Genomic DNA, 25,217 nt, shown 5'->3' on the forward strand with positions numbered 1-25,217 from the left:
CAATCTTTAAAAAAGGAGACATTGGCTGATACTAAAAACACTGTCCACGGAAATAAAGATGAACGTTGATCATAGGTCTCCTGAACGGAGACTGATCTTGACAATGTGCATTCAATTTGTTCAGTCAACTGAATAACCTACTGCTGTATCAATGTGTAAGTGCTTGAGTACTCCACAGACTTGTATGCACTTAGCAGAATTAGCATGGTACAGTCTTCTTTACAGTTTCCACCTCCCTAATTTCACTCGACCCAACCAAGGCTTATAGAAATTGACATTTGCCAACTGAGATCTTACTCAAGATTTCATGATTGACCTTCTTAACCATTTGGCTATATTGTGTGTATGGTTCAGTGTGTGTGTGTACGTGTGTGAAATATCTACCCTAACTCATGTAGTTCCATCCTCTGTGTAGTGTATCCAATGCTAGAGACAATGTTCTCTTCTCTCATTCTTTCAATTTTTAATTTCATTAATAATTTTTTTTCTTTTGTTAATCTCTTAATTTTCTGTTTGCATGTATTTTTCTTTTTTGTTTTTATTGAAAATCTTTTATTTTAGGGGTGGGGTATTCTTTTCTTTATTTTCAAACTTTCTTTATTTTCCATCTTCAGGATTTCATATTTTCTCTATGACTCTGACACTGACTCAGATGGGTAAATAATTTTCTGTGGCATGCATATATATATATATATCCACAATTTTTTTAATTTTTTGTTTCCATTTTCTTTCATTTTCTAGTTGCTGCTGTTTCACTCTAGTTGTCTCCCTTGTACAGAAAGGGGGCCACCCAACCCTCAGTTCTTTTTTTCACTTATCTCCTTTCCCATGCAATGGATCGCCTAAACAACACCTAATCCTGAGCTGTTCATCACAGTGTGCGAGTGACTGTGTGTGTGTGTTTGCAAGAGATTGTAGCACTGCTCTGATTCCACCTGGCTGGCCACATTCTCTCTCTCAAGCCTATCTACAGCACCTGAAAACAGTCACAAATCAGATACCATCTGTCAATAGGTATAAAAGATCACTTGGCAGCAGACATTCCAAGATGATCTGAAGACAGTCAACATTACATGGAATGAATGTGCAAGAGCAGCAGCCAACCAGTAGAGGAAGCCTGCTGCCCAATACGCTCAACAGTGCAGGAGGATCATCGCCATCATCATTTATCGTCCGTTGTCCATGCTGGCATGGGTTGGATGGTTTGACCAGGGGTGGCAAGCTGGAAGGCTGCACCAGACTCCAGTATGATTTGGCATAGTTTTCTGCAGCTAGGTGCCCTTCCTAATACCAACCACTCTGAGAATGTAATGGGTGCTTTTACATGCCACCGGCTTGGTTGCTAAAAGCTAAAGTCTGTTTGAATGTGCAAGTATATTTTTTGGCATGAAAGAGTGTGTATGAGAATATAGAATGTGTGCTTTGTATTAGGATACATTAGTTTATGGAGAAGGTCACAATGCCTATAACCTTTCTAGAGTCTTCTATAGCAGGGAGAGAAATAGAACTGGGTGGAGTTAGTGTAGTCATCGTTGATCAAGTAAAGTGATTGAAACAGCATTTAGATAAGTTGAGAGAGTGATTTCAGTAGGTAGAAATTCTAAAAGGAAGAATTTGTTAACATAGTCATGCCATTGAGAACATTGACCAGTTGTGGACTAGCAAGTGAGAGATAAGTGGTTCACACCCTGTCAACATCTGTATGTTGAGACATAGAAGTCTCAAATGGGCCAATCCACTTAACTGAAAATAGGTACTATGTTGGAACAACTCATTGCAACAACACAGATAATTTGCTTCCTTGCAAGGCTTAAAAAGTTAGGGATTCCACCCATCCGAGTTTCTCCAGATACACTACGGAAAGATTATGTACCAAGTCATATTCAATGGATTAAGGGATTCTTTAATGCATTGACCTTGAATCCAGGGTATAAATCTTTGCTTTCACTATTAAACTTATCAATGATATTCTGTATTTTTTATTGATTAACACTTCCAGAAAGAGGAGAGGGTTGCAGCTTAACTCTCGGTTAGTCCTGACTTAAAAGATCTGCATTCAAAGTTGTTCCGGCCATGACCACTCTTGGGCATTGCATATTAGGATTACAGTATCTAATGTGCCCCCCGCCCTACTTCAAGATGAAACAGTGTAATTTGAAGAAAATTTGTTTGCTATTACAAGATGGTAGTAGTAGTTGTTACTAGACCATCTTCAGTTGTGATAGAGTAAGTTCTGCAATCTGAGCAAACTGGTGATGATACGAGTCAGAAACTACTAGTCATCCATATGAGAATTTGTAGATTGCTTCTCTAAGTTTAATTTCTGAGGTGAATGAAAGTGCTGATGTCTTGGGCTCTTACCCATTCATCTCATACTGAGGAAGGCAAGAATAAATGTTGTCATCTGAGTAGAGGTTCAATAAAATTCCACAACACAACTTTTTCTGTCTTCCCTTCTCTCATATGAAAGGCAAGGGCTTTCACTTCATTCCTCATCACAAATTCATTGAACTCTCTTATCCATTACTATTGAAAGGTAGTTCATAATTTTACACAGATTATACTCAAATAGTCCAATAAAGAACAAGTTTGTTTACTAACACAATACATTTCAAACCATTATCCACAAGGCTTCTCTGTAGCTTTCACTACAAAACTGAACACTATTTTTCACTCCACTTTCATCCATTCTTTTTACCTTCATGCTTTGCATTTCACAGATGACGACAGGTCCCACTTTTAGCTATTCACCTATCAAAGAAGAGTAAATTCTGTGCTGCTCTGTCTTGTCTGTTTTGATTTTCACTTCAGCAAGGAGAATTATCAATTTCACACCACTCTGCACTAAATTCACATCTCTCCTGCTACCCTCTGTCAGGCTCTACACGCATGCACACACACACTTATCAAAAGAAAGGATCAAAAGTCCTTCACAAACCAGAAGTTCAAGGGGCCAGTTTCTCCACATTCTATGGCATATATATTCCCCCACTGGACAGGATGCCAGTCCATTGCACAATTACTCAATTTTGCAAGCTGAGTGGACTGGAGCAATATGAAATAAGCTAGTCCCCACCCCACCCCAAGAACATGGTACATTGGCTGGTCCAAGCATCAAAACCACAATCTTACAGTCATAAGTACAATATTCTAACCACTGAGCCACATTTCTCCTCCTCACACATTTTACATATGTCTATTATATGTTGCTCAAATGTATGTCCTGTATGACTTGGCTGCCATTTTGTGTTCTACAAATTGATAGTAAAAACAAAACCAAATTGAGAAATGTTCGATTACTAAGAGGTGAGATTAAGATATAATATTCTGGGCAAAACATTTCATTTCCTTATAGTAACCACAAAATAGATCTCTTGCTTCGATTCATATTGTATTGCCTCTTGTTGTCACAAACCACCACTAGTTATTGTTGTTGTCTTGATGTTTACTCTTCATCAGTCACTTATGATCAATTGTATTTAAACTGTAACAGTCCCATCTTATAAACTTAGGGCTACATTATTGAATTTACTCTTCTTTTTTAAGATAGCAATAGGTTAAAATTTGAGGGTGATTTGGTTACTATTTCTAGCAGGTTGACTAATCTCATTTTCCGTGGATTGTGACATTTTTATTTCACTAAAAATGAAATGACACTATATAAATTTCTCTTTAAAAAAAAAAAAAAATTAAAAAAAAACAGAACATATTTGGGCTCACATGTGACATAAACATACACAGACAATACAGGCAATTAGGGTTTAATTTTCATCTGCAAATATGAAAATTGAGAAGTAAAATAATCTAACTATAGACAATTTCATGATACAGCTATGTAATTTTGAAACAGTTTTTAAAAAGTCACTGGCACATAGGTTTGCTCATTGGCTCAACCTGATTCTCCTTCAAGTTATCATATTGTATAGATTTATTTACAACTGTACACAAGCTGCTGGAATGAATGTTTAGACAAAATGATGGCCTTTTAAATACCAAAATTACTCAGAGCCAGAAACAGATCTGCAACAAGTATCAAGATGAAGTTATTTAGCCCATACACAGACTATAGTTTTCTTTAAATATGCTTGTATATGTATGTGCATATACAGGGTGTGTGTAAACATGCGCCATAGACACATAGTCAAGTGGTTAAGAAATTTGTTTCCCAGTCAAACAGTTCCAGGTTTGATCCAACACAAGGATATTTTGGTCAAGTTTCATTTATCATAACCTCTGATTGACCCATGACTGTCCTAAATTTCCTGTCTGTTATTGATTAGGGCCATATGGATTAGAATAGACTTGCAAAGCTCAAATTTCAACACTGCATTAGTTGTTGTGTTGAGCAAACAACTGGGACCATCATTTGCAAGATCCATTGATATGCAAATATCTGTGTGCTTCTTTAAAGCGAAATGTATGTTGTCTGTCAACAGATGTTACTGCTCGTTCTGTATGGAAGACTGGTTCACAATACAAAAGGAACGTAAAATTGCAGTAAATATAAACTGCATTCAACACTTTGAAAATATTGAAATTTATCAATAACTATCATTTAACTATCATCACAATTGAAAAAAACAGGTGGTAAAAATAGGGAAAATAGCTAGTCATACATTTGACATGGACACACATCTTTCTCGTTTCTGTTACATAATCATAAAAAGTAAAATGTTAATGTCTGAAAAATAAAAGATAAATTTTTTTTCTTTATACATGTGATTAGCATTTATTTGAATGTATTTTGTTCACTCTTAACTATTGAACCGACCAATAACTAAAAGAAATTGGTTTGCTTTGTATATATATATATATGTGTGTGTGATCATTGTTCTATAACAATGTTTCTGTATAACTGATATACATTTTCGTATAAACTATAATCCACTTAGTGTTGAACTGAGTTAGGCTTTCTATTTCATATCCAAAACCACAGATTATTTTCAAAATTTTGTAAAATAAGAAGTATTTTGCTTAATCAGTGAGAACAAGTCTGAATATCCTAACTGCAGCAGTCTAGAACAGGCCATAAGCAATCAAACAAGAAATATTATTAAAATAGTGACACCTAATTCTTTGGTGGTTTGGAATGGAGAGGAATGACAGTAGAGAAGCAAAAAGGAAATTGAAGAACTGGAAAGGACTAAAGACCATGTTTCAAATATACAATCAGAAAGTTATTCTCTCAAGTTTTTCCCAAATATTTAGTATTGTTATTGAAAGTTTGCTCTCATTTCTTCCTTTTATTTCAGGATAATGCATGGGCCTACTAGTTTGGACCTTCCAAATAGGGGTCTTGTTCAAGATGGTGCAAAATGTGGGGAAGGCCGCATCTGTCTGAATAAACTATGCACTTCTTTCTCAGAACTTAAGAGTGTCCCTTGCCCTGGGGAAGACATAGGTCAACCCTGTTCAGGAAATGGGGTAAGTCATGGAAATTCTATTTAATTCAATATGTATATATATGTGTGTGTGTGTGCGCATGCATGCACATATTTTAGAGTTGATTTAATCAACTATATCCCTTCCAAAAACATGTAGCAGGTTTTCTTGAGTTGAAAAACTAATGGGTAGTGCTATCTTAAGGGCTAGTTCAGAGGCCCAATACTCATCTGTGTATGCTGTGAATTGCTGTCAATAAATAAATTCTACACGTCCCAATGCATTTCTTCATAATAAACTTCTCATATTATAATCAATGGAATTTAGTTCATTAACTGATCCATAAGTTAAAGCTGATACTACAAAAGTATTGATGGTACAGGTATTGTTGCTGCTGATGAGGAAACTTTTTAATATTTTTATTATGACTCTATTAAGGTATTTTTTCTCATTCTTGATGGGACACCTTTCACATATACTGTTTTATTCTTATCTATGCCTAACTATTTGCAGAATGTAGAATTGTCCAGCTCCTATATTACCTCCACTTATTGGAATTCCAAATCATTTAGTCTGCATCATTTTTTTGTCAGACTCTTAAACTTCTTAAAGTGAAATGTCTTTGCCAAACTGCAAGAAAATATCAAGGTATCTATGACACCAAGGGCCATTTGTCATACACAAGTTTAGGTCATCCATAAAGAGAAGATGGTGGGTGAACCTGGTCCTCTTTGTTCCTTTAGTTTTTCAAATTGGCTTTTTCATGAGCCAACTTAAGGGTAACAAACATAGGGTTAAAGACCAGAAATATTGTTCCCTTGAAATATTTTGAATATTCTTGTGAGGTTGGATCTTACAGTCATGTTGTTCTTGATTGCTGAAAAAACTGTCTGCAACTGCTTTTATAAAGTTTACCATATCATCAGCATCAAATTGAAGCAGTTCCAATATTTTGCTAAGTCAGTTATGAGGGACCAGATGAAAAACTTCCTTGTTTTCAATCCAAGTCTATGACAATTTTCCTTTTTCTTCACATCATCCAGTACCCATATTGTTACATACTGTAAAGTGGGTGGCACTAGGAAGGACATCCAACCTTAAAAATTATGTCAAAGCAGGCACTGGAGCACAATGCAATCCTTGGGGCCCCTCAGATCTTGTCAAACTGTCCAGCCCATGCCAGTATGGAATATGGACATTAAATGACAGTGATGATGATGACTTATTTTTCTTTTATTTTGCTTCTTTTTTTTATTTTCATTCCAGGTATGCACCACATTCTCAACTTGTTTCTGTGATGCTGGTTGGGGAGGGGAACTATGTGATGAGGTGGTCAACAAAACCACTTTCTTGCAAATCAGTGCAACAACTGTGTCCCAAAATTCCTCTTTTCAATCAAATCTACCCACTACACCTGCTTCCGCTTTGTCTACAGTTACAGGACCACTCCAAGCTGTAATTAAAGGTAAGTAGCCATGTCTCTAGTATTAACATCTTGGTCCCAACTGATATTTATCTTGCAGGTCTATTGTGATCAAATAGATCTATTATCAAAAGTAATCCAGATATGACCATCATGTCTTTTTGGGAATATGTAAGACTTCATTATTTAATACATTTCTTTCAAGACAGTACTGTGTCATTTATGGGAGATGTGGTTGTTATTTCTAGTGACCACATGGAGACTTCTGATCTCAACAGTATGTTGTTTAGCTTCAAATTAACCCTGTTTAGGCAGACTTATGATTGAAGGTATTCCAACTGTAACCATCCTGCCTTTTTAGAAGTATGTAGACTAATATCTAATGTGTGCCATTTTTTTTAAGGTGGTAGGATGTTATTTAAAAGATATGTGACTGTTATTTCTAACAGCCCAAGCATCAACATGGAGGCTTCTTTGTTGGCCTGAAAGCAGTTTGTAAACTGTTGGCAGGTAAAATAGATTTGTAGTCATTGCTGGGGATTATTTATATTATGGCCATGATTGTGTTGTAAGCCAATCTAAATTAATTAGCAACGGTACTAATGATAATAATAAACATCTTTAAACAACCCTTATTCAGGGACCTTTCGAGTGGGACAGGCTACTTGACCTGAAGAAAATTCTAACTGGGTCCCCACCTGCAAGGTCATGTGCTGTTTATCTGTGCCTGGTGTGCCTTATCAGACAGGTAGTCATGATGGATGTACTAGGTTTCATATATTTTACCCCAGTGTTACACAATAATAATAATAATAATAGTAATAATGGTTTCGAATTTTGGCATACAGGCAGCAACTTTAAGGGAGGAGAGGTAATTCAATTACATTGCCCCCCCCCTCCCTCCAAGTGCTCAACAGGTACTTATTTCATTGACTTTGAAAGGAAGGAATTTGAGGTTAGCCTCAGTGGAATTTGAACTCAGAACGAAAAGATGGAGGAAAAGCAGCTAAGCATGTTGTTTGGTATGCTAATGATTCTACCAGCTCCTCCTCTTTGTCCTCTATGTGTGTGTATTTATGCACATACACACACACACTTGAATTCTTTTGGGCTGCTGTACATAAAGTTTCTATTGCATGGACGTTAGAATAAATTTACGCTAAACGCAATGGAGTGCTTGTCTGAATCCCTACTTTCATAGTTTTGAAAATTAATACATGATGCTAGATTTATTCATATTTATATATTTTTAACTTTCACTTTCTTTTTTTGTTTTTCTTTTTAGCCGAATCAGCGGAATTTAACACAGTTTGGCTGATTATAATCCTGATATCCGTGGTTGGAGGGCTTGTTTTTCTCATGGCCATCACTATGTTCTGTTATCGGTAATTATTGATCTGTTGATTCATTTCTCAATTGGCATCATCTTTCTCTGTTGTTTCCTTCAGCCATTTCATGTCATGTGACTAACTAGATTCTGATTTTCATTGTCATACACTTCTACACATCTACGCACATTTCCATGTGTAGCTACCCTCCCATACATGAACACCCCATCCTACCTCCTTCTTTGCTTTCTTCCTAAGTCTTTCCCATTGAAATTCGCTCCCACCTGACCCCTAAATCCTTTTTTTTTTTCTCCTTTTCTTTCTCACCACCTTTCCTCTTATTTTCCTTATTTGTGATAAAGGACTAGTATCTGAAATGTTAGAGATTTTTTTCCTTGTCTCTCCCCCCCCCCACCATCACTTGACAATCGACACTGGTGTGTGTTTACATCCTCATAGCTTAGCGGTTTGGCCAAAGAGAACGATAGACTCAGTACTATGCTTACAAAGAATAAGTCCTGGGGTCAATTTGTTTGGCTAAAGGTGGTGCTCCAGCATGGCCAGTCAAATGATTGAAACAAATAAAGAATAACAGTACCTTTATTAAAACCTGCCCCTCTCATCTTGTCTTTTTCTTGTTTTTGCTCTTTACCTCATATATAAATTTTTTGCTTGTTTAGACGAAGAAGTCCTCAAAAGTTGCCAACTACCGGTAAGATGGGGTTCCTGGCCAATCACAGTGGGAAAAAATCGAACCTTTCAGGACCAAGTGTTGGTCCGAAACAGTCAAGAATTATCAGTTTTGGGTCCCTGCCATCTTACAGGTAATTATATACAATTATTTGAAATATGTTTAATCTCCTGCAGATCCAACATTGGAATCTTATCAGCTGTTGTTATCTAATCCCAAATCATCTTTAATCCCACAAACCAATGATCAAATACATTCTTGTCATGGTCATCCCATCATTCTCAACTCAGGACCACATTATCTTATGTGTTCCATTCTAGTAAGATAGGGAGAGGTGGAATGACTGCAAAAAGAGGGTTTTTTTTCCATTAGTCTACCAGTTTTGAAATTGTCAGTCTCATATGTACACAACAAAATGTCTGTAGTAGGTTTAAACTGACAATCTAAGAACACACAGACCTGCCTAATGCTTTCTCTGCTCAGGATTGAACTGACATGAAATGGCAATCTATAAGCTGCCTAGTCTTGGTTTGAACTGACATTGAACTGTTGATCTATGATCTGGTACTCCTGACTTGAACTAATGTTCAGCTCCCACATAAAACTCTTGGATGGCTTTTGCTGATAGTCCACACTGTTGCAAGCATTCTAACGATAACCTTCTTCCTTCGTCTTATTAGTCTCAAAGACCTTGTGAATGTTCATAAACACTCTACATCATTCTCTAAGCCATAAAACATAATTTAATAAGTACAGGCATGGTTATGTGGTTAAGAAGATTGGTTGGCAACTACATACTTTTGAGTTCAATTTCACTGTACTGCACTTTGGGAAAGTGTCTTCAATTACAACTTCAGGCCATCTAAAGCCTTGTGAGTAGATTTGTGAGACAGAAAAGCAAACAAGCTTGTCATACACACACACATACACGTTTATGTATGTTTGCATCTCCTTATCTTAATATAACGTGCTAATTGTAAATAAACGCCACCACCATATATGAGGTGTCATTCATTTGCTATCTCTCGTGTACATTTGTGCTGTACTTGTTGAAAATAAAGGACTAAGTGAAATCTAACTTGGAAACAGGGGAGTGTTGAAGACAGGAAGCTGTAGAAAATCTGCCTCAACAAATTCCATCTGACCCAAGCAAGCATGGAAAAGCAAATGTTAAAATGAAGATGATGAGATCTCTCTATTTATATATAACAACAGTCAGTATTTGTAAAGCTGCCATTATTAGTCACCTGTAAGACTAATGAATACGGTGAATAATGAATAAATAATGACCCTTGAGATATTTCTTCACAGAACTTACTTCAGTATCTACTGTACTGTTGACCTTTTCATTATTTATTAATTATTTATTTTTTGACTTTTCACATTTGACTAACAAGCTGTTAGAAATATGAAGAATTAATAAAGTAACAGTATTTTTTTTTATAAAGAATTTGTTAGGGTGTCTGTGTTGAGAGACTATGAAATATGAACTGCTGGAACACTAAAAGAGGAATTTTTAAAACAGAAAAAGAATTAAGGCAAGACATCATTGCCATAGTTGTGGTGGTGGTGATGTTGTTGTTTAGTTATAGATCAGTGCTGATCCAGTTGAACTATAATACAAAAGGTATTACCAGCTGTGTATGACCATGTCATCTTTTTCATTAATGTTGTATCTAGGACTACACTAACCAATGTGTCCTTCATTTTTTTCAAGGAAATAGAATGATATTTGAGGGAGATTTGGGTGCTATTTTTAGCAGGCCAGGTAGAAAATATGGAATAATGCATTTATAACTAACTGTTCTTTATCTTATCACCATCTGGAATAATTTTTTTCACCTTGTACCAACAAGGAAGCCTCTGTGTTGTTGTTTGACCTGCTAGAAATAGCAGCCAAATCAACCCCAAATTGCATCCAACCATCTTAAGGATATATTTGATAATGTAGTTCCTGTAATACAAAAAGACAAACTGGTCGTGGCTGAAATGCTTTTGATGGTAGGGACTATTGTATCAGATGTCCCCTGGAGCTAAACAACAACTCTCTCCACCTTTCACAACCTCATATCTGCTTGTTTCATTATGGTTTTGGAGTTATTTCTTAACTTTGTTGCTCACTCTTCATTATTGCTCACAATGATAATTCATGTCTGTTATTTCTATTTTCTATCAGGGCTGAGAAACTCTTTGGTAAGAAAAAGAAGAAACGCACATCCAGTGAAGAGGAAAGTGACATCGGTGAGTTGCCCCCGCCACCGATCATTATCATGTCTCCTGAGAGTGCTAAGCCACCTGAGAGGGGCATTCTAAAGCACTCCCGTCGCCTAGACAGCCGGCACCCACCTACAGACTACAGCACCTACGTCCGTACAACTGGTTACACTTGCGGAGAAGATGACGCCGATGATGTGGAAGGGCGGGAGGTGCAGGAGATCTTGGGTGAAGACGAGGAATCCCAAGTTGCTGCCCAGCATCATCACCACCACCACCACCACCACAACAGCAAAGAGGCGGTTGGTTCCGACCCTTCCAGTCGCCTGCTTGACCTTGCCAGCTTCCGTTTGAACCTTCCCCCACCGCCAAGCGAGCCGCCTGATAACAGTCCCCTCTCACCATTCTCACACTGGCAGGTCCATGACCCTTACCGCTACAAGACCAGTAGCCTAAACAGCCGTGGTTCACCTCGTTCAAAGATCATACGCATAAAAAATATTGATGAACTGATGCGTGAAATTGACCGCCAAACCATTGATTTGTCCCCGTCTCCTGAGACTCCTCACCTACCGCTCATCTCGCCGGTCAACTCCATCATCAGTAGCGAGAATAGTTCTGGTAGCCATTGCCAAAACCATGACATGTCCTGTTTGTTGAACAATCTGAAACTAAAGGACATGTCAAAGGGTTTCACAGAGCAGTCCATCCAGGTAAATATCCACATAAACCACACATTTTTGCTTTATTTCTTTAGGACATTATTGTAGTTGATGTTTAGCCTAATCAATAAATCTTCCAGGCATAACCACCACCTCTTTTTAGGGCTATCTAGGATTATGTTCATTGTCTAATGGGTGTTCCTCTTAATTTTTTTTTTATGATGACAAGTCGAGTGATCAGAAAGAAGCTCTCTTCACTGAGGTGATTGTCTATGATATGCTTCTAGTCTCTCGCTATACATATATTTATATATCATGTCTCTGTAATATATAGGGATACTGTAATGATGTCTGTTGATATTATTAAAGTGTGACACGAGAACTTAGTGGTGTAACAATGTACATTGCAGTGTATATTTCTTACATCCTTCTATGTTCTAAGTTCAAATTCCATCAAGGTGAACTTTTGTCACATGCACACACCCCACCCCCACTGCCATCCAGTTGTATTCTGGTTTCATTCAATCAACATCACTCCCTTTACAATGTTTTTGTGTTAATGTAAGAGAAAACATTATTGATACAAATTGGTAGTGGAAATTATTATTATCTGTTTTTTGTCTATGTACATAGCTATTGATAACCATAAAGGCAGATAGATATCAGCCTGTCCATCAATCAATCAATTTGATATGTCTACTTACCAGAATATTTCTCTGATTTGAATGTGTATAGTTGTGTATATATACGAACACACATACACAAAGTATCTACCTCCTCACCATCATCATCATTTAACCTCAGTTTTCCATGCTGACATGGGTTGGATGGTTTGACTTAGGTCTGGAAAGCCAGCGGCTGCACCAGGTTCCAATCTGATCTGGCAATGTTTCTACAGCTGGATGCCCTTCCTAACACCAAACCACTCCAAGAGTGTAGTAGGTACTTTTTATGTGCCACCAGCACAGGAGCCAGTCAGGTGGATCTGGCATCGATCATATTTGGATAGGAGTCAGTTAGGGGGTTAGTATATACACTACTCTTATTACTTTCGTCCCAATTTCTGTCTCCTTACATATTTCTACATTAACTTTTTTTTTCCCATCTTTGTTTCAGGTGGACAGTGAGTGTGACTGTTCCCTATTGAAGGACAGTGTTTCCAATGAATCGGAACTCTGCGACATCCTACCAATGAGCCCCACCAAAATAAACAGCATTCTGCATTACACACACTCAGTGCCGGTCGCTGATGGTGACTTTTCATCGACCTGTGGCACCGTCAACTCCCGCGGCTTTGATAAAAGCTCCGGCTACGAGAGCGAGCGTGATGGGGAGCGTTCTAGTATTGAGGACGGCCCACGATCACGGTCGAGATCCCACTCTCGTTCTCAGTCCGGATCACCTCCTTGCTATAGTTCTGTCATACGAACAGGTCCAAATCAGATACGGCTGGTTCCAGCCAATCAGAACCAGAAACCTATGGATGACACAAGCATTGGAGGTATCAGCAGCTGTGGCGGAGCAGGTGAAGAGCAACTGCAGAAAATCCTTGATGGGTTGCCACGAATTGAAGCCAGCACTTATGAACGCAGCCCCATCTGCACAGGATGTAGCATACCTGGCAGCTTGTCACCGGTAGGGAGCGGATCCATACCAAGCCCACGGCCTTTAGGCAAGAAGTGTGAGGACAGCTGCGGCCCCTGCATCGATCGCAGTTTGGAAGAGATCTCACAGAACTTCAACAGTGAAAGCCCTAAACTGACACCACCAAACAGCAAAGTAAAACCAAAGCTGAACACATCCCTCAGCTTCCGAAATCGTCGACCAGTTAGCCTGGGCGTAATGCAACGGACATTGCAGGCAACGGCAAACTACCAGCAAGCTATGGAGCGCAGTAGGGAAGCTATGGTTGCTGCTGACTCAGGTAGTGCACGCCCGTATCCCTCTATGGAGGAAAAAGCTTAAACAATAATATTTACACTTGGTAATAATAATATATAAGAGTTACTTATAGGCACAAGAAATAAAATTACCAATAATATTGAACAGAGATATAAAAACCAGGGCACACACACACATAGCTTAGAAAAATTGAATCAATCAACAGTTAAACATACACTGAACGCACATATACACATACCTTAACTGGAAAATCTCAACAACAAATGACAAGCCTAGTCTACTTGAATCTATTGCTGGGGGTTGGCCAACTAACATCTATTAGCAAAGTATCTCAAGTGAGCTTTTTTTTTTTTTTGCTTTTTTTCATCACTTGGATAAATAATTAATTCAATAAACCAAATAAAAATAATGATAAGAGCTTAAAAATACCGACAAAATACTAAAGTAAAAGATTATGATAAAGAAGCCAAGCCAAAGAGTATCTTTGTGATGTAAAATCTCTTTGTCATGCCACCATCAAATGATTCGGCAATGAACCACAAATTGAAATCAAAAAAAAAAAAAAAAATTTATTTTATATTTTGTAAAATTCCTTTTTTTTAAAAAAAATTTTTTTTCATATTTTGTATATTATATATATATTTTTTAATTTTGTTTCATTTTAATTTCGTGTTTTCTTGTTTTATTTGCATTTAAAAAGAATTCTTGTATTCTTTAATATCTGTTGTCATGTAACTGTTTCTCTTTCTCTCTATCCCCCTCTCATACACAATGCATAGTACATACATACACACACACACATATATATAAACATGTACACACAGCTCATGTACATACATATATAAACAATTATTCACATGTAGTTATGTGTGTGAGGTGGATGACTTTGAAATCTTGATTACCATTTAAATTTAATCACTTGTCATCCATCAGGATATTGAGAACTGTCAGTAATTCAGTGCCCAGTTTTATCCTGACATATATCAATATATAAGAAGTAGTTGTTGAAGTTATAACAGTACAGACAGCAACACACTGAGCAAGAGAGAAACTCTTTTTTACACAATTTTAAATCCTGATCCTTGATTTTGGCCCTAGTCTTAAATCTGTCCCATATTGCTACACTGTATGAATATCCAGAAATAAGTGTATAATTTAGAAAAAGAGAAAGCGGGGATGTTAGCATATATCTCTATTTCCATCAAAGAGAATTTGGAATCTGACTGAAAGCTATATGTATATATGTAAACGCACCCTGGCGTCACACAAATGGCCCCCATGCCGGTGGCACATAAAAGCACCCATTACACTCTCGGAGTGGTTGGTGTTAGGAAGGGCATCCAGCCATAGAAACCATACCAAATTAGGCTGGGGTCTGGTGCAGCCTTCCAGCTTGCCAGCTTGGTCAAACTGTCCAACCCATGCCAGCATGGATAACGGACATTAAATGATGATGAGGATGGTACCCTTCTCTTTGTTCTTCAGTTTTTCTCTACTTTTGTTTCCCTTCCCAAACCTTAATAGAAAGCTGAAACTTTCCCTCTCCAAATATTTCAAGATCACAAATGAAAAATTGTGTCAGCATATTATATATGTAACATATAGTAGTAAATTAAAGTAGGTTTCATTGTGAGGTGGGGGGCTTAAATAAAGAACTCAATACCAAATTACAACATAGGAGATTTTAATATATTTATTACAAATAAATATGTTGGATATTGACTCAAGTTTCATCTTTTGTTTCAATTAATCACGATGTACATACACACATACATTATATATATATATAAATACAGAGTAAAAATTATTACAGAATATAATTTTTACCAGTGGTCCTCACGTGTAATAGAAGTCAGAAGACATAAATATTCCTCTATAATAGAGTATAAAAAATTATACGCAGAGAGGAGACCACCATGTGGACTCTTAACATGATGAAAAGGGCAGTCAAAACCCAAACCACGAAAATGAAGATCCTTCTTTAAGGCACATTGCTTGTAAGCAAGCAGGATAGCTAAATGAATAAAAGTCTCAGTTAACCCTATACCTATGAGTTTCACCATTAATGATCAAATAAATCAATTAATTGACTCTCTCTCTCACTATATATATATAATATTATATTAGGTTATTTTATATATATATAAATCATACTAACTAGCATACAACTTGATTAGTTTTACTAGCAGAGAAGTGACAGTAACTTTTGGCCTGTTGACCTTCATCGAGTATAGATTTGTGTGTGCATAGGAGTTAATCCCAACAGAATTACCTCCATTCATGCCAAAAGAACTTTTAATATAACCGATTCCAAAGACTTACTCATGTTACTCTAGGAATAACTGAAACCAGTAAACGGATATATACATCTGATTATTTCATATACGTTGTCCTATCAGGCATTATTTTACATTTTCAGTGGTTGGTCATGAATAATCAGATGTATTTCCAATTTACATTTCTTCAAGCACCATTATGATCCTTAAAAACCTATTCATTTTTAGATAGCAAACTCTCAGCATCAAATGGTCACATCAGCTGAATATCCACACATAACCACATTCTCTCCTTTACCTTTCTTTCTTACACACACACACACAAAGATACACTCACATGAATGCAGTAATAATATAATATAATGAAATTATTGTATAGTGCTCAGGTGCACCATAACTTGTCAGAAAGTGCTTATAGAGTATATGCAGTAATGTACAAATGTCTGGAAAGCGAACACTGTATGAGTCAGATACATGCTTGTGTGTGTATGGAGGGGAGAAAATCAGGTGTAGTGTTGGTGAATCTCAGAAAGCATGGAAGTTTTGAAGGATGCAGTGCTCCGACAACTACTCAATATTCCTATCCACATGCAAGTAATTAATAATTAGCTAGTTAATCTCCATACTAAAACTTAAATTTTAACAGAAGGGTTTAAAGGGACAGGAAATGAAGTTACACATAGTATTTTTCTTAAGGCTGTGGGGACGAAGTTAACACTTTCTTAGCCTATCTCTTAATAATTTCACTTTATACATTCAATTTGCTAATGAAATGCAATCGCAAAGTTTCTCCGTTGCTCACTGCTGTAACCTTCAACATCATTATCCTTAGGTCTACCCAACCATCAGGTACAATTATCCTTACTAAGAAAGCACAGAAATGTTAACATATAACCCACTTTGTACAACTGTTGAGCTGACCATTACCTTTGTTTAAGCAAACAGGATGTTCTCTGTATATTGATTTCTCTCTCACACACACGCACACACAGTAAGTATTCATATATATGTGTGTATATCTAGTAATGCCTTTGTCAGCTGAGTATTTGAGTATTTACACTAGGAAAGTTCCAAGTGTAAGGCTGAGTATATATATATATATGTGTGTGTTTATGTATGTATATATATATATATACACACACACAAACTCATGCATATATTCTTATATGCAAATATGTATACATGTACATATGTAATGCCTATAAAGTGTGTGTACTCATTTGCTTATAATTTTTATGTCTACGAGCATATACCTGTGTGATCCTATGCATATAGACACCAGACACATAATCAAACATCTTGATTACAACAATATCTGGACATGTTCAGAAGATTTGCCCTGGCAACAGTTGTACCATTCTCCACTCTCCTATCATCTATTTAAATTTTATTTCTTTCCCTTTTTTTTTCTTTGTTTTCTAATGTTTCATTTTTTTCAACTCAAATCCTTTTTTTTTTTTTGGCATGTTGATTTCTTTTTTTTCACCCTCCTGTGTGGGTGGAGAATAATTCTTGCTGTTTTGTATATGTCCTGCCTGATAAGTCACCAAACAATACTGCTGAAGTGCCTAATTCTTACCTCAAATTATCTATTGGCCACTTCACTTGGATATTATTGTTGTTGTTGTTGTTGTTGTAAGGGCAGTGGATTGGCAGAATTATTAGAGTATTGGACAAAATGCCTTGTGGTATTTCTAAAGCTCTTTACATTCTCATTTCAAATCCCATCAAGGTCAACTTTTGCCTTCCAGCCTTTCTGGACCAGTAAAAATCAACTCGCCCTACCCCTCAAAATTGCTGGTCGTTCCCTAATTGGAGACATTAATTATTATGACATTTCATTTTTATGTTTATTTTTTTCGTTTGTATTTCCCATTATGTTTAAAAAAAGAAACTTTTGTTGCTTCTTTTTTTTTTTTTACTTTTCCTACCAAAGACACAAGACAAAACCTACCCCAATACTTTTCTTTCATATATTGTAATCTCATCATCATCATTTTCATTACCTCCACCACCATTTATGTCTCCCATTACACCTCCCACTTATACAGTTCCTTTATTACAGTTTGTTTCCTTTGTATGTGTGATTTCCTCTAGAATTATATTACTATACATGAGTATATTTCCATGCCTATTCTTTGACACACACACACACACACTGGGTGGATCTCTGTTTGAAGATGAGGATTCAGTTGTTTGGCAAACAGAATTACCTCCTCCTGAATTAATGTGTTGGTGGCTGAGTATTCCACAGACACCATCGTAACCTTAATGTAATTCTCAGGTAGAGTCAGCATGCTAGTGTGTGACAAGGCCCTACCTTTCAAATTACGGTTACAGTCCAGTTGACAGATTCTTCAGTTTCCTGCTGCCCATTTCTATTCACACAGGGTATGGCTCAACCCAAGACTACATACACACACACGTCTATGGTAAAAGGCATACATATGCCTAGATACTATATGCATACACCTATTCTTAAACATATACCACAGCCAACATCTATCCCTACTTCTATAGATAGAAAACCTCAACTATCTTCTTCATATTTATCTGTACACACAAACACACACAGTTGACTGTAAGTCTTGTCAGAAATAAAACAAAAATATTCAAATGTATAGTAGGGGAAAATATTTATGAAATTAGGGTTATCTGCACTGTTTGAACAGCAATAGAGATCAATCGTTAGGATTTGAAAAGGTGATGTCAGCTCTCATCTACAAAAGGCAGTGACATTTGCTGTAGTTAAATAGTTCTTCTTCACTAAGAAACAAAGTCATGGACTGGTAGACAACTAGTAGTACTATAATTTGTGTGTGTGTGTAATATAACCATTTCACCCATTTACATAGTTGCCCCACTTCCAATATATATATATATATATATATATATATATAATATAAATTAATTTTATTTTTCAAATATTTAAAAACTCTTTTGGCTTTTTTATAAACCTATGTTTATTAAGGTATAATTTTTAACTCCTTGAGATGTTGATGGAAATATTTAATATGAATAGACCAATATCTGTAGCAATATTGTTATTACCCAACAAAGGAGATTCTACGAGGTCATTTGACAGGCTAAAAACAGCAGCCAAGAACCAACTTTAAAAAAAAAAAGGTTATGTAGTGATGAGTACACTATCAATAAAAGTAAGACATGATGATCATAAGTTATAAAGGCCTTTGATATTATGTCTGGTTAATCACAGCCAACTTGGAATTAAACAACAATAATATTGTTACTATTGATGCATTCATATTTTAAGAAATCATAGAATGGTGAAAATCATTCAAATTTTCACATTCTACATAATTACATGTGTCTGTTAGTAGATGGGTGATGATCCTACTGCCATTAGTAATATATCAACTAGAATGAACAGATTCACTTTAACTCAAAGTATCTCAGCTATTTGAAAAGCGAACTATACTTTGTGTTCAAATGAAAGATGTCCACCGGATGTATCTTTTCTTGCTGATCCCATAAAAATATATTAAAGAGAAACAAAATTATGCAGCCTTCAATAATTGCCATTTGTAAATATCTGTCTTATTTGCAATTACAAAGGTGTTTCAATGAAAACTTGTCAATACAAAGCAAACAGAAAATCCAGTCTATAATTGTTTTTTAGTCAACCTTCCCTCCTAATTCATTTCATTCCTAATTGCTCTTATATATTTTATTATTATAATTCTCTTTTTTTAAAATATATTCTAAATAGGCTGATTTCATAATACTCAATGTAAAGAAAGTGCTTTTCAGTTTAGAATTTCTAGCAAAGATGAATAGGCAACAATTATTGATCAATAAGAAATGAAATATGAAAAAGTAAGCTAAATTTACTATTAGAATAAAATTTAATTTTTCTGCATTGCCTGTAAAAATAAGTGGACTAGAATGAAAAATGTGATTAAGGGATAACAATACTCTTAAGTAATTAATAAACCTGGAAAAATACAGGGCAAGAAGTAAGCCTAAAATAAAAGAAAAGGGCTTGAAATATGGCAGCTAAAATAAAATCCGAATGGGTTGCCAGTTAAATAAAATATTCAAATAAACCAAGCCATACTACTCATTGAGATCTTTTAAAAGGGTATAATTAAGGTATAGTTTACTTTCCACATATCTGAGATATTCAGTCATCTTTTTTCTATTTAATATCTTTTAATGAGGTCTTCATCAGAAGATTCTACTCATCAAGATCTTTTAAAAGAATATAATTAAAATATAGTTTTTCTTTTAAGTAACTGAGAAATTATGAGTCAAAGTAAATATTAGGTGTTACTCTCCCATTTTTGATTCTACATTTTTTATCATAACTTTTTTTCTACAGAACCAAATTCCGATTGTTTTATATCAAAATGTAGCTTACCACTGGCCCATCATAGTGCAAAAGAAAAAACAAATTAAGATTACACTAAAACTGAATGGTTGGCTGCATGTGAATAAAAGTTGACCCTAAGAATATCATTCACACTGCCGTGTGGGAATAATAAGGCCATTATGAATCATCTGAACAAATACCAGTTTGGCCTAATTAATAAATGAGCAATTACAATTTTATGGAAGTGGATAAGCAGAAATGTTAAAATACCTCATTAAATATAAATGCCTTACAGTATTTAAGTTATATATTGCATTCAAACCTTGCTATGTTTGACTTTGCCTTTCACCCTTTTACTGGGTGATTAGTCAACTGTATCCTTCTCCTTCACAGTTTTCAGGTCATGAACCTTTATAAGAAATCCTTATGGTTAGATATATCATACACATCCCAGGAAAATATACATACATACACACACTTTTTGTGCAATAAGTTTTTATGTGGGTTGGCTAGGTGGCAGAATGTAAAAATGGTTGAGATATACCAAGTTTAAGAATAAGCACACATCAACAGCTTCAGGTACATGCCCCATTTTTGCATCCTCTCTACCTATCTCTTAATCCATGCAAGAGATAATGGGATTAAAGAATGGAGAATGCTAAGAGCCAGATAGTTCAAATAATAACAATTTAATGCATTATTTAATTTTTCTCTTCCCCTCTCCCTCACAAAATTAGTTGGGAATTTTATGGTGGTGGATGAAGGGTATAATTAATTTTTTATATTTAATTAACATCTTATTTTTATTTATATTCTTGCCATCCTTTTAAAACTTTAATGATTGTGATGTCTGTTTCAGTTTGTGTGAAAATGTTTTCTTTTCTCTTTTCTACCTTTCAACCCTAATAAAATGTCTCTCAAATACTCTGCTATTTTTATGCTAAGCTAAATTATTCACATTTGATGCTTTTCTTGTTCAAGTTCAGATATAAGCATACATGCACAATCATTGCATAGTTACTTCACACACACACACACATCCCATACTTCAATTTTTTTTTTTTTTTTACCAAAAAAGACAGATTTCTAGGATCTATGTCTGTTAATTTCCTATTCTACTACTTCCTTGACCTCAGGCAATTTTTCATTCTATTCTTACCCACTTTCTACTGTTTCATGTTTCCCTCTCATGTGAGCCGAGAAGACCCCCCCCCCCCAACTATTCCCATCTAGATACCTGGCAGTATTCAAATCTCACCAAAGATAACTTAATCTTTCATTTGATAAAATAAAGTACCATTCAAGTACGAGGCCGATATAAATCAACTATATGATCCACTAAAATTCATGATTATATATACTTATGTTTAGAAATCAATATTTAGTCATGTCCCTCTAAGTTCACATTCTATTAGGGTCCACTTGACCTTTCAAACTTTCACAGCCAATAGATTGGATTACTTGCACCAATTCAGTCAATTATCCTCCTCCCTGCCACCACTAATTTGTGGTTTTGTGCCAACCATTAAAAAATCCTTATTTACAAATTCATCTTCAATAGTAAACCTAAATAATAAGTTGTATCTAAGTGGTGATCAATTAATTACTATTAGCTTTGAGGGACATGAAACAGTTTTTAATGGCAAAGCTCAAAGGAGATAAAACTATAAATAAGAATGTAAATATTAGGTTAAAAATATATCCGTTCAATGGAAAAGATGAAAATTTCTCAAAAGGACATCTGTCATGTTTATGAGACGACGTGGGTCCAAGTCCTGATGGAAAAAGTTTTAAATATTTTTCTATCCAAGGTTTTGAGGGTTTTTTTTTTTTTTAACCTAATATGCTACACACTATTATTTATAGCTTTATCTGCTTCAAGTTCCACCATTAAAAGCAATTTATTACTATCAACTTCATTTTATTTGATGAGTTGACTGTTTTTTTTTAATAAACAATAGCAATTTTTTTCTCTAACTAAATCTGGAAAAAAAAAAGCATCTTTTCGATGCTTCTTTCTCTTTCTCATTCAGAATTATAAATGATTAACATAAAAAGGTGAGTTGAACTAAAGTTTGACTCAAAACCATTATATGACAAATACGTAAATTATCCACGTTATTCTGCAACCATTAATAAAACAAACATTTTAATGCATCTTGTAAGTCATTTAGTTCCCCCTTTACCCCTGCCAAAAACAGATTCTAAGGACGTGCAAAACCTCAGCTTAAAAAAAAAAAAAAGAGTTATTCCCCTTTAAAATATTTATTTATCAAAGTTATTTCTCTTTACCCCCCCCCCCAATCCTACCAATCACCACGTTTTATTTATTTTCCTTGACCCCCCCCCCCACTTTTTTTAATGAAAAGGTATAATCGGATATATAAATAACTTTATTAGTTTTCATTTAATCAACCCTCAGCAAGAGTTTGTTGAATGAAATGTCTCCAGAGCTGACTGCTTACTGTTTTGTTTTTTTTTACTTTGAAAGGGCCCTAAGTACCAGTGATATACTGTAGTCAATTGCACCCTCTCCAACAAATATTGATTTTATGCCTTATCGAAGGAAATCAGTAATCATCAGAAAACTCTACGTGAATATATGCAAATAGAAATCTTGTACGTGTGTGTGTGTGTGTGTATAGAATTTTACAACTTAATACATGTAGTTGATTTTCGTTTGTTATTCACAGCAACGAAATAAGAAAATCTACATGTATTATGTATTGATTTTGTCTTTCTCATCTATAAATTCAGTAACACAACTAATGGTGTCCCTAAAATAAACAACTAAATATCAAAAAAGAAAATTTATTTCCCTATGCACTGTAGCAGCGTGGGCATAATCTGTGCCTGTGCAGGTTTTATAAATTTCCCTGAAATTGTGGTAAACTCTTATGTTGCTTTAATTCTTCTCTTCAATGAGATTATGTAAAAGAAAAAACAAACAAGATTTCACTTCTCCTGGACATCAGGTATATCTTTTGGTAAGTGAAGTTACCAGCTGTAGTATTTAATGCAACAAGAGTTAAACTTATCTTGAAGCTATTGTCATACTTCAGATTAATGTGACAAATCTTTGTAGGCATATGTGTGGTTGTGCAATATTACAAACATAGATATGCAAGTAAATATACATACGTATATACGCACACACACACTCAACTATTTCTTATTGTATGTATGACACATGCTCACTCACTTTTGTAAGTGTAAATTCAGACATACATACACTTTTAAACACATTTATTGTATGCATAAACACACAAATTGACACTCACCCATCATTCTTATATATATATATATATATATATATATACATGCATATATATATATAATTAAATAGATGCACACACAAACATATCTATGTAACTATTTCAAACCTGAATCATGCTTAAGGCTTCTGTCGGGAAATGTTTTTTTTATTACTAATTTAAATTCATTTCTCCCCATTGAGGTAACCAGAATGTTTTTCCTTGCAACAACTGTTTCAACCTATAAAAAAAAAAAAAGGTCTTGCGACTTTTACTAAATGTTATTTATATTTTATACTTATTTTTTCATTAATTGTGAAGCCTTCTTGCATGCAGTTATATTTTTTTAAACCCATTCATTCATGCTATTATGATTATTACTTTGTATATATTTGACTAAATGTGTGTGTGTGCGCAATGAAATCTCTACTCTTTTGTCTCAATGAACCCATCATATATATACATATATATAGGAAAAATAGAAGTTGCAAATGCTCTGAGAATAGTTAAAATATTTTTATTATTAATATATTTAAAGATTTAACCAGTTTCAGTTTACACTGATTTTCAAAAACTTGAAATAGAAAGACATGGTTTATATTGCAGCTGTCTTGCTTCTGAATAGTGTTTGAAGCTTGCCCCTATTTTTATAGGGAGTCCATGGCTCAAATTACTATATTTTGATTAGGATTTTGATTGGTTGAGGATAGTCTGGTCTTAGAAATGTTTGTAATGGAGGAACCTACAAAAATTTCTAAGACCAACCACATGACTATCATCTACCAATTAAATCCTATCCAAAACATACTAATTTGAACCATGAACTCCCTATAAAAATAGGGGCAAGCTTCAGACACTATTCAGAAGCAAGACAGCTGCAATATAAGCCATGTCTTTCTATTTCAAGTTTTTGAAAATCAGTGTAAACTGAAACTAGTTAAATCTTTAAATATATTAATAATAAAAATATTTTAACTATTCTCAGAGCATTTGCAACTTTTATTTTTCCTATATTTCTACCCATGTGGACTATATATATATATATATATATATATATAGCTGTACAAATGTCTTGTTTTGGTCTCTACTGCTGGTTGTAATTGTATTGCTGTTGATCACATCATCATCATGGAAACCTGACTACATCTCTGAGCTTTCCATTTCCAAGATAGTCTCTTTATACATCTATTCATTCACAGTTGTTCTGGCTTTAGTTTTAGATTTAAGACATTAGGAATCGCTGAAGATGTTGATGGCAAGTTTGCATGGTGCAGTTCCATCCTTCATCTTGTTTGACTCTCCACAGGAATTATTGTTCAATTCAGTACCAAAAACCTAACAAAATACAATTTTAGTGTACTTACTGAAGTGAGTTGTTCCGACACTATGGTTCCTATTTACAGCTAAATGGACTTAGGTGGGGTGCTGAGAGCTGTTTTACCTACATGCACAACACTAGTGACCAGTGTCTAACATCAAATACAAGGTTACTGTGTTTAAGACCCCATGACTAACCCTGCTCCTTCTTAAGACAGAAAGATCATATTTGATCTGTATGACTTTTGTGGTGAATTAAGGAATTTGTTTCCTCATGAAAATATTATGGTAGATAAATATAGCACCATTGCAGTCTCTAGCTTTCTTCCCATTGCCTCAGTAGCTTAATCACTTAGGTTACTGATGTTGTTTTGCCAGTGCAGCACTAGTCAACATTTCATTGCTGCAACAAGCAGAAGACTTGCAGCCCCTGCT

General features: G+C 35.2%; 1 protein-coding gene across 2 annotated transcripts in view; it reads left to right on the top strand.

Moving 5' to 3' along the window:
* LOC115216534 (disintegrin and metalloproteinase domain-containing protein unc-71-like) overlaps positions 1-14,041 on the top strand; it is a 377,864-nt gene extending 363,823 nt beyond the window's left edge. For both annotated transcript variants that reach the window (XM_029785987.2, XM_036506564.1), the window contains 6 exons: positions 5,253-5,424; positions 6,649-6,847; positions 8,091-8,190; positions 8,814-8,957; positions 11,001-11,751; positions 12,817-14,041. In XM_029785987.2, the coding sequence (XP_029641847.1) occupies positions 5,253-5,424; positions 6,649-6,847; positions 8,091-8,190; positions 8,814-8,957; positions 11,001-11,751; positions 12,817-13,665 (2,215 nt within the window). In that variant the 3' untranslated portion in view covers positions 13,666-14,041. The remainder of the gene's footprint in view (positions 1-5,252; positions 5,425-6,648; positions 6,848-8,090; positions 8,191-8,813; positions 8,958-11,000; positions 11,752-12,816) is intronic.
* Positions 14,042-25,217: the final 11,176 nt, after the last annotated feature.

The sequence above is a fragment of the Octopus sinensis genome, linkage group LG10 (genome assembly GCF_006345805.1).
Source record: "Octopus sinensis linkage group LG10, ASM634580v1, whole genome shotgun sequence".
NCBI lineage: Eukaryota > Metazoa > Mollusca > Cephalopoda > Octopoda > Octopodidae > Octopus > Octopus sinensis.